This window comes from Oncorhynchus kisutch, linkage group LG13, assembly GCF_002021735.2.
Source record: "Oncorhynchus kisutch isolate 150728-3 linkage group LG13, Okis_V2, whole genome shotgun sequence".
Lineage (NCBI taxonomy): Eukaryota > Metazoa > Chordata > Actinopteri > Salmoniformes > Salmonidae > Oncorhynchus > Oncorhynchus kisutch.
In genome coordinates, this window is record NC_034186.2 from 40,703,194 (window position 1) to 40,713,257 (window position 10,064).

Genomic DNA, 10,064 nt, shown 5'->3' on the forward strand with positions numbered 1-10,064 from the left:
CAGAGTGAAAGAAAAGGCAGCTAACAAGTGCTCAGAATAATGTGGGAACTCCTTCAAGACTGTTGGAAAAGCATTCCAGGTGAAGCTGGTGGAGAGAATGCCAAGAGTGTGCAAAGCTGTCATTAAGGCAAATATATTTAGATTTGTTGAACACTTCTTGGTTGAGATTTTCCCATATGTTTTATTTCATAGTTGATGTCTTCACTATTATTCTACAATGTATATAATAGTAGAAATAAAGAAAAACCCTTGAATGAGTAGGTGTGTCCAAACTTTTGACTGGTACTGTATATATTTATACATGAACCGTGTACAAAACATTATGGACACCTGCTTTTTTCATGACAGCTGTGATCCGTTATTTATGTCACTTGTTAAATCCACTTCAATCCGTATAGAATAAAGGGGAGGAGACCAGTTAAATAATGATTTTTAAGCCTTGAGTGCATGTACTGACATGTACAGTCGTGGCCAAATGTTTTGAAAATGACACAAATATTAATTTCCTCAAAGTTTGCTGCTTCAGTGTCTTCAGATATTTTTGTCAGATGTTATTATGGAATACTGAAGTATAATTACAAGCATTTCATAAGTGTCAAAGGCTTTTATTGACAATTACATGACGTTGATGCAAAGAGTCAATATTTGCAGTGTTGACCCTTCTTTTTCAAGACCTCTGCAATCCGCCCTGGCATGCTGTCAATTAACTTCTAGGCCACATCCTGACTGATGGCAGCCCATTCTTTCATAATCAATGCTTGGAGTTTGTCAGAATTTGTGGGTTTTTGTTTGTCCACCCGCCTCTTGAGGCTTGACCAGAAGTTCTCAACGGGATTAAGGCTTGGGGAGTTTCCTGGCCATGGACCCAAAATATCTATGTTTTGTTCCCCGAGCCACTTAGTTATCACTTTTGCCTTATGGCAAGGTGCTCCATCATGCTGGAAAAGGCATTGTTCATCACCAAACTGTTCCTGGATAGTTGGGAGAAGTTTATCTCGGAGGATGTGTTGGTACCATTCTTTATTCATGGCTGTGTTCTTAGGCAAAACTGTGAGTGAGCCCACTCCATTGGCTGAGAAGCAACCCCACACATGAATGGTCTCAGGATGCTTTACTGTTGGCATGACACAGGACTGATGGTAGCACTCACATTGTCTTCTCCGGATAAGCTTTTTTCCGGATGCCCAAAAACAATCGGAAAGGGGATTCATCAGAGAAAATGACTTTACCCCAGTCCTCAGCAGTCCAATCCCTGTACCTTTTGCAGAATATCAGTCTGTCCCTGATGTTTTTCCTGGAGAGAAATGGCTTCTTTGCTGCCCATCAACACCAGGCCATCCTCCAAAAGTCTTTGCCTCACTGTGCGTGCAGATGCATTCACACCTGCCTGCTGCCATTCCTGAGCAAGCTCTGAAAGGGTGGTGCCCCGATCCCGCAGCTGAATCAACTTTAGGAGATGGTCCTGGCGCTTGCTGGACTTTCTTGGGCGCCCTGAAGCCTTCTTCACTATAATTGAACCGCTCTCTCCATGAAGTTCTTGATGATCCAATAAATTTAGGTGATGATTTAGGTGAAATCTTACTGGCAGCAATATCCTTGCCTGTGAAGCCCTTTTTGTGCAAAGCAATGATGACAGCACGTGTTTCCTTGCAGATAACCATGTTTGATAGAGGAATAACAATGATTCCAAGCACCACCCTCCTTTTGAAGCTTCCAGTCTGTTATTCGAACTCAATCAGCATGACAGAGTGATCTCCAGCCTTGTTCTTGTCAATACTCACACCTGTGTTAACGAGAGAATCACTGACATGATGTCAGCTGGTCCTTTTGTGGCATGGCTGAAATGCAGTGGAAATGTTTTTTGGGGATTCAGTTAATTTGCATGGCAAAGGGGGACTTTGCAATTAATTGCAATTCATCTGATCACTCCTCGAAACATTCTGGAGTATATGCAAATACTACTTAACATCATACAAACTGAGGCAGTAGACTTTGTGAAAATTAATATTTGTGTCATTCTCAAAACTTTTGGCCACAACTGTATGTTTAACTGATAAATGCACACACATTCACACTCCATGTTTTTAAATGTACTGTATGTAAATTGTACACACACACACACACACACACACAGCAAAAAAAAGAAACGTCCTCTCACGGTCAACTGCGTTTATTTTCAGCAAACTTAACATGTGTAAATATTTGTATGAACATAACAAGATTCAACAACTGAGACATAAACTGAACAAGTTCCACAGACATGTGACTAACATAAATTGAATAATGTGTCCCTGACAAATGGGGGGGATCAAAATCAAAAGTAACAGTCACAATTTGGTGTGGCCACCAGCTGCATTAAGTACTGCAGTGCATCTCCTCCTCATGGACTGCACCATATTTGCCAGTTCTTGCTGTGAGATGTTACCCCACTCTTCCACCAAGGCACCTGCAAGTTCCCAGACATTTCTGGGGGGGAATGGCCCAAGCCCTCACCCTCCAATCCAACAGGTCCCAGATGTGCTCAATGGGATTGAGATCCGGGCTCTTCGCTGACCATGGCAGAACACTGACATTCCTGTCTTGCAGGAAATCACACACAGAATGAGCAGTATGGCTGGTGTCATTGTCATCCTGGAGGGTCATGTCAGGATGAGCCTGAAGGAAGGGTACCACATGAGGGAGGAGGATGTCTTCCCTGTAACGCACAGCGTTGAGATTGCCTGCAATGACAACAAGCTCAGTCCGATGATGCTGTGGCACACCACCCCAGACCATGACGGACCCTCCACCTCCATCCCGCTCCGGGGTACAGGCCTCGGTGTAACGCTCATTCCTTTGATGATAAGCGCGAATCCGACCATCACCCCTGGTGAGACAAATCCGCAACCCGTCAGTGAAGAGCACTTTTTGCCAGTCTTGTCTAGTCCAGCGATGGTGGGTTTGTGCCCATAGGCGACATTGTTGCCAGTGATGACTGGTGAGGACCTGCATTACTCCAGGCCTACAAGCCCTCAGTCCAGCCTCTCTAAGTCTATTGCGGACAGTCTGAGCACTGATGGAGGGATTATGCGTTCCTGGTGGAACTCGAGCAGTTGTTGTTGCCATCCTGTACCTGTCCCGCAGGTGTGATGTTCGGCTGTACCGATCCTGTGCAGGTGTTGTTACACGTGGTCTGCCACCGCGAGGACGATCAGTTGTCCGTCCTGTCTCCCTGTAGTGCTGTCTTAGGCGTCTCACAGTACAGACATTGCAATTTATTGCCCTGGCCACATCTGCAGTCCTCATGCCTCCTCCTTGCAGCATGCCTAAGGCATGTTCACGCAGATGAGCAGGGACCCTGGGCATCTTTCTTTTAGTGTTTTTCAGAGTCAGTAGAAAAGCCTCTAGTGTCCTAAGTTTCCATAACTGTGAACAGGAGGTGATGGCACGACAATGGGCCTCAGGATCTCATCCCGGTCTCTCTGTGCATTCAAATTGCCATCGTTAAAATGCATGTTTGTTCATTGTCCGTAGCTTATGCCTGCCCAAACCATAACCCAACTGGACAATGAACACAATTACATTTTATCGATGGCAATTTGAATGCACACAGAGCCCGTGACGAAATCCTGAGGCACATTGTTGAGGTGATTGCACTTTTCAGCATGATAATACATGGCCCCATGTCACAAGGATCTGTACACAGTTCCTGGAAGCTGAAAAAGTCCCAGTTCTTCCATGGCCTGCATAGTCACCAGACATGTCACCCATTGAGAATGTCTGGGATGGTCTGGATCAACGTGTACGACAGAGTGTTCCAGTTCACGCCAATATCCAGCAACTTGAAGAGTGGGACAACATTCCACAATTAACAGCCAGATCAACTCTATGCAAAGGAGATGTGTCATGCTGCATGAGGCAAATGGTGGTCACACCAGACACTGACTGGTTTTGTTTTTTAAGATATGCATCTGTAGGTCACAGACATCTGTATTCCCAGTCATGCAAAATCCATAGATTAGTGACTAATGAATTTATTTCAATTGACCGATTTCCTCATATGTTCTGTAATTCAGTAAAATGTTTTACAATTGTTGTTTGTTGCGTTTATATTTTTTGTTTAGTGTATTATAAAGATCAGTCCTTTCAGCAGCCCAGATAATTTATTTATAAATACCATCATTGGATGTTTTGGCAGTAGGGTTTAGGCCATAGGCCAGCATATTGAAAATATAGAAAAAAATATTTGCCTGGTAGTGTGTATATGTCTTAGCATTTTCTAAATTCAAACGAACCCCCTGCAACTAGACATGGAAGTTTAGAAGACACGTCTTCCAAGTCGGGAATTGAGGTAGTATCCCAGTTAACGGTTGGTAGAAAATTATCTGTGCTACACTTAACATTCCCTACCTACAATAACGCCTACCAGCCAGCTGGAACAGTAATAATGGTCGGACTAGGCGATTTTTTTTTTTTATAGCTACTGTCAAAGCAGGCTTGGTACTTTGCAAACATGCAAACCCATTGCCTGACAAGCATGGGCAAACAATTGACTGGGGAATTATGTCAAAATGGCTTGTGGTGATCTAGCTATGGTGGATGTAACTCCATTGCGTTGTCAACATTGGAGTTAGCGAGATGTATCCTCCTAGCTACTGCGGTGTTCTGTCAGTGTCAAATACACACCAGTTTGACTGAGTCAGTCGAACTGTGCTAGCTAAGCATGTTCAGTTTTCATTGCAAATTGTAGATGGTAACGAGCTAGCTAGCTAGATAGTATCGATATCTAGCTTGATACTCTGAACCTTTTGATATTTATGATGCATGGCAATTTGACTATGTATGAGCAGGTGCTTGCTAACTATAGAGCCTAGTTAGCTAGCCTACCTGGCTGCTCACCATACCTAGCAAACGTCAACAAAGACAGCTCACTACACTAGCTGGCTAGCTAGGTTAAAACGTTTGCAAAATAACGCCCCAATATATAATGGTTATCAGAATACAGCTATTTAACTGCGAATGCAGTCAATCGGCTACTTTTGCTTGCCACTGCCAGCTGGCTAAAAACAACTCGTCATAAAAACGTGCTAACATTACTGGCTAACTAGCCAAGATGCATACAGTAATTAATCAACAAAACAAGGCACTTACCCGTGCAGCTCTAGTGATGTTTAGGTCTTTCATCACTTCTTCGAAAGCCGCAGTTTCCTCCGCCTGTTTCTGATTATGTAAAGCGATTTTCTCGCTAAATTTACGTGGATTGTTTGAGCTCGCCATCTTTTGCTGTTCTTCTCAATGGGACATTACGCACAACGCTTGGATACGATGGTTTGTCGTCATTACGCGCGTACTGTAAATGATGCTATGAAATTAAAAATACAAATGTAAATGTCTAGCTAGCTACATAACATATCGCATACTACATGCCATTTTCTATTTTCTAGAAATCTAATGATGAGTATTATCACATCATTAAATCAGGACTTACCGTGTGTATTTGATTTGTATGTTGGGCTCTGTGGGCTTTCACAACAAATTAGTTTGGAGCGGTTCGGTTCGTTTGGACTGGTGTGAACACTATCCGCACTCGAGCGCACCGTGGTTGGTCTCAGTCAGATTCCGTTCGTACCTTGGTGCGGTTCACTGCAGATGAGAACGCAGTCCGGACCAAATACCAGAAAATAACCAGAGGCGTGCAGTAATGATTGTTTGACTGCAAGCATTTGATGACATGCAAACAGTACCATAACTCGATATCTGTTGAACATTATGTGGGTAGCAGCGAATTTATGGGTGTAAATTGTGGGGAGACAAGGCTATACCAGGATAGGCAATGTGAAACAACCTGGACCAAATTAAGAAAATACAATTTAACAAATAATCGAACTCTGATTCGAACTATAGCTCAGAACTATGCGTGGGAACGCACTAAAATATGTCAAAGGACAATTGTGTTTAAAGGGATAGTTCACTTAAAACTATATTTGAGTATGTTGTTCATTAGTACAATCCAAAAAAACAAAACATGTAATGTCAGCAGTCAAGTTTTCAAGGATGATGCTTTGCATCATATGACGATTTATAGGAATGGTTAGGTTGACAAAATTTAAAAAAAAACTGGAAAACAATCTATTTCTTGAAGTTTTATTAAAAGCCACTCAATATCCGAACTACAAAAACTGAGTGAACAAGTTATCACCAGAGGGGGGGGGGGCCCCACACATGTTCTGTCAAAACCATGGATGGCAAATTCACAGACACACAATAAGATTACAAATTCGCCACAGTATCCTTTGAAGTAGAATACAGAAAGTATGAAGGACACATGGCAGATATGTGCATGCTACTTTTTCGAATATGAACTAATTATAATTTTTTTGGGGTACAAATAAAGATATTGCTCTACCAAAGTTGAAATACCAGTAATGGATCAATCAAATCCTTGGAATTGTATCAGGGTCATGATGAACAGAGATAAACTGTAATGGCCTATACCAAATTGATCAGTTGTCCAGATACAGTAGGCCTATAATTGACTGACAGGAAATATTGGGATTCATGTCTTTGTGACATTTACAGTGATGTTGGAGTTTAAATGCACAGTATTTAGCTAAAAAACAGGTTATGGTCAAGTATAGAAAGGCAAAAATAGCACCTCATATAAACCATACATTAATTATGAATAATCTCATAAGTGCATGTTGTCCTCTGACACACATTTAAAGCATGAATCTCTGGAGCAAGGGCATTTCTCAACCAATTTTCTCTCAATTCAATAGAATTTTCTGTAAAAAACACTTACACAAATGACAAAAGGATTAGTATGCTGATCACAAAAAAATGTGTACAATCTACATATCACATCTGTATTACAGTACTGTATAAGAAAGAGAAAGAGCTCATAAGATTAAACACATTCTGGTACGGTCTTGTATTTCACTGACGGGTCAAGTAGAATTTTCTACGATTGGGAATAAGGTTTCACTTGTCTTCAATTTACATTAAAACTGCCATCCCACAAAGATTTTTGTTGTTCTTTGAAAAATGATACATTCATTTATAACACCTGAATGCTGTTTTCAGTTCATGTATCACCTTTAATTAAAGCTGGAATCCATAGCGGTGAAATTGAACACATCAGTTTGCGATATTACAACAACAGACATTACTTCAAACAACAGACACTGACACTGACACTGATTCTCAGCTTTAAGGTTATGCAGGGTTGTTTTAAAAAAGGGGGCTTAGGTGGTGTAGAGGCATTTTTAAACCAATTTCTCCACAGAGAAATGTATCTCTGCAATTCTACATATTCTGCCATGGAGGGAGTGACAATTTAGCAGTTTTAATGCAGATTTCCTGCAATTCTATGCATTTTGCCATGGATAATGCTGTGTTCTTTTGCATAAACATATTAACAAAATCAATACGGATAGATTAATTGTTTTTAGAATTTCCAATTATCTGTCTAGGTTTTATTTTGGTGATTGTTAGTTTTTTGGGGGAAAAATATATAGGTCCATTATCTTTCTACATAACTTATCTGGTTTTAATCGTTTAAGTTTAGACTGAAAGCTTTTTTCCATTCTGAAAATAAATGTTTTAAAAAATAGATAAAATGCTTTTTCTACCCCGTTTTTAAATATTTTTTTTTACTTAGGAGTCCCGGAAAAACACTTAGGTGGCCCACCCAAGGATTTTAATGGCAGAAGAAGTCTACATTCTCCTTTGATAACAGTGGACTCCACTTAGTTAGCTTTTAAGTGCTTTATATGTGCTTTTGAGTTGGACATACACAACATCAGAACAGGTGAGGCAAACAGGTGACATTTTCAAAACCAAAACATATTTCAACGAGAGCCACGTTGTGCTTCCAAATAAGATGTTGCATTATAAGCTTGTCTCATCACTGTCAACATAGTCTACAAGGAGTAAAATACATTAACAATCAGTTGTGCATACAATACTGAAAGTCTCACAAATAGGCTACTCCACATTAAACTAACGTTTTACCATATGCACTATACTAAAGGGAGAAATACACTGGACAATAATCACATATCCTCAAAGCTTGTGTGCTGTGCTTGTTCTTTCCATCAGCAGGTCCCCCTTACATGAATTTCAGCCCCTTGCCTTTAGCTCTTTGGGCTTCACAGTTCTGGCAGAACTGCATAGGTGAAAGCAGTTGGCATATGTCTCTTTGAAGATAAGTGAAGGCATCATCCTATTTCTCACACCATAGGAGTCCTTTTGTGTAGGAGCTAGGAGAAGGGGGTGACACCAATGTAACTTGGCCTTCGAATCTGGCCACTTGACCAGAACCCTCCCACCCCCACTTGTTCATCACAACCAAACACTGCAAGAGTTGGACGAGACAAAATCACTTCATTCTGATCTACAGTATTAATTATACACAGGATAACATTTTAGAGAAAATGCAAGAAGCCTACAGAATTCCTACATAAGGAGCACTAACCACGGATGTTCTCATGCACTCACACAGGACTTCAAAAACAACTGAGCTGCCATAAGATAGAGATTTGAATACGTGTTTCATAAGATAGCTTGGACTATATCCACACCTGCTCCATTGACTCCAGACATTATCAGTGGTATAGGCTGATTGGTGGTGGTGCTCGTGCTTCCTCACGCCTCAATCACACCGACAGTGTCATTGCATTTTGGTACACAAGAAGTACAGTACCAGTCAAAAGTTTGGAGACACCTACTCATTCCAGTTATTTTTTTATAATATATTTTTTACTATTTTCTACATTGTAGAATAATAGTGAAGACATCAAAACTATGAAATAACACATATGGAATCATGTAGTAACCAAATAAGTGTTCAAAAAAAATCAAAATTTGTGTGATTTTTCAAAGTAGCCACCCTTTGCCTTGATGACAACTTTGCAAAATCTTGACATTCTCTCAACCAGCTTCATGAGGTAGTCACCTGGAATGAATTTCAATTAACAAGTGTGCCTTGTTAAAAGTTCATTTGTGGATTTTCTTTCCTTCTTAATGTGGTTGAGCCAATCAGTTGTGTTGTGACAAGGTAGGGGTGATATATAGAAGATAGCCGTATTTGGTAAAAGACCAAGTCCATATTATGGCAAGAACAGCTCAAATAAACAAAGAGAAACGACAGTCCATCGTTACTTTAAGACATGAAGGTGAGTCAATACGGAACATTTCAAGAACTTTTAAAGTTTATTTAAGTGTAGTTGCAAAAACCATCAAGCGCTGTGATGAAACTGGCTCTCATGAGGACTGCCACAGGAAAGGAAGACCCAGAGTTACCTCGGCTGCAGAGGATAAGTTCATTACAGTTACCAGCCTCAGAAATTGTAACCCAAATAAATATTCCCCGAAGTTTAAGTAACAGACACATCTCAACATCAACTGTTTGGAGGAGACTGCGTGAATCAGGCCTTCATGCTTGAATTGCTGCAAAGAAACCACTACTAAAGGACACCAATAACAAGAAGAGACTTGCTTGGGCCAAGAAACACAAGCAATGGACATTAGACCAGTGGAAATCTGTCCTTTAGTCTGATGGTTCCAACCACTGTGTCTTTGTGAGACATGGAGGAGCTTTGCTGGTGACACTCTTGGTGACTTATTTAGAATTCAAGGAACACAATTCAAGGAACACTTAACTAGCATGGCTACCACAGCATTCTGCAGCAATACACCATCCCATCTGGTTTACGCTTAGTCTGACTATCATTTGTTTTTCAACAGGACATTGACCCAACACATCTCCAGGCTGTGTAAGGGCTATTTGACCAAGAAGGAGAGTGACGGAGTGCTGCATCAGATGACCTGGCCTCCACAATCACCCGACCTCAACCCAATTGAGATGGTTTGGGATGAGTTGGACCGCAGAGTGAAGCAAAATCTGCCAACAAGTGCTCAGCATATGTAGGAACTCCTTCAAGACAGTTGGAAAAGCATTCCAGGTAAAGCTGGTTGAGGGAATACCAAGAGTGTGCAAAGCTGTCATCAAGGCAAAGGGCGGCTACTTTGTAGAATCTAAAATCTAAAATCTATTTTGATTTGTTTAACACTTTTTTGGTTAC

At 40.9% G+C, this 10,064-nt stretch overlaps 1 protein-coding gene across 2 annotated transcripts in view; it reads right to left on the reverse strand.

The window, feature by feature from the left end:
- The window catches only part of LOC109901533 (CREB-regulated transcription coactivator 1), a 28,552-nt gene extending 23,236 nt beyond the window's left edge, over positions 1-5,316 (reverse strand). Inside the window, exon 1 of one of the 2 annotated variants that reach the window (XM_031786251.1) lies at positions 5,131-5,316. In XM_031786251.1, the coding sequence (XP_031642111.1) occupies positions 5,131-5,256 (126 nt within the window). In that variant the 5' untranslated portion in view covers positions 5,257-5,316. The remainder of the gene's footprint in view (positions 1-5,130) is intronic. The other variant, XM_020497527.2, reaches the window with a different exon arrangement.
- Positions 5,317-10,064: the final 4,748 nt, after the last annotated feature.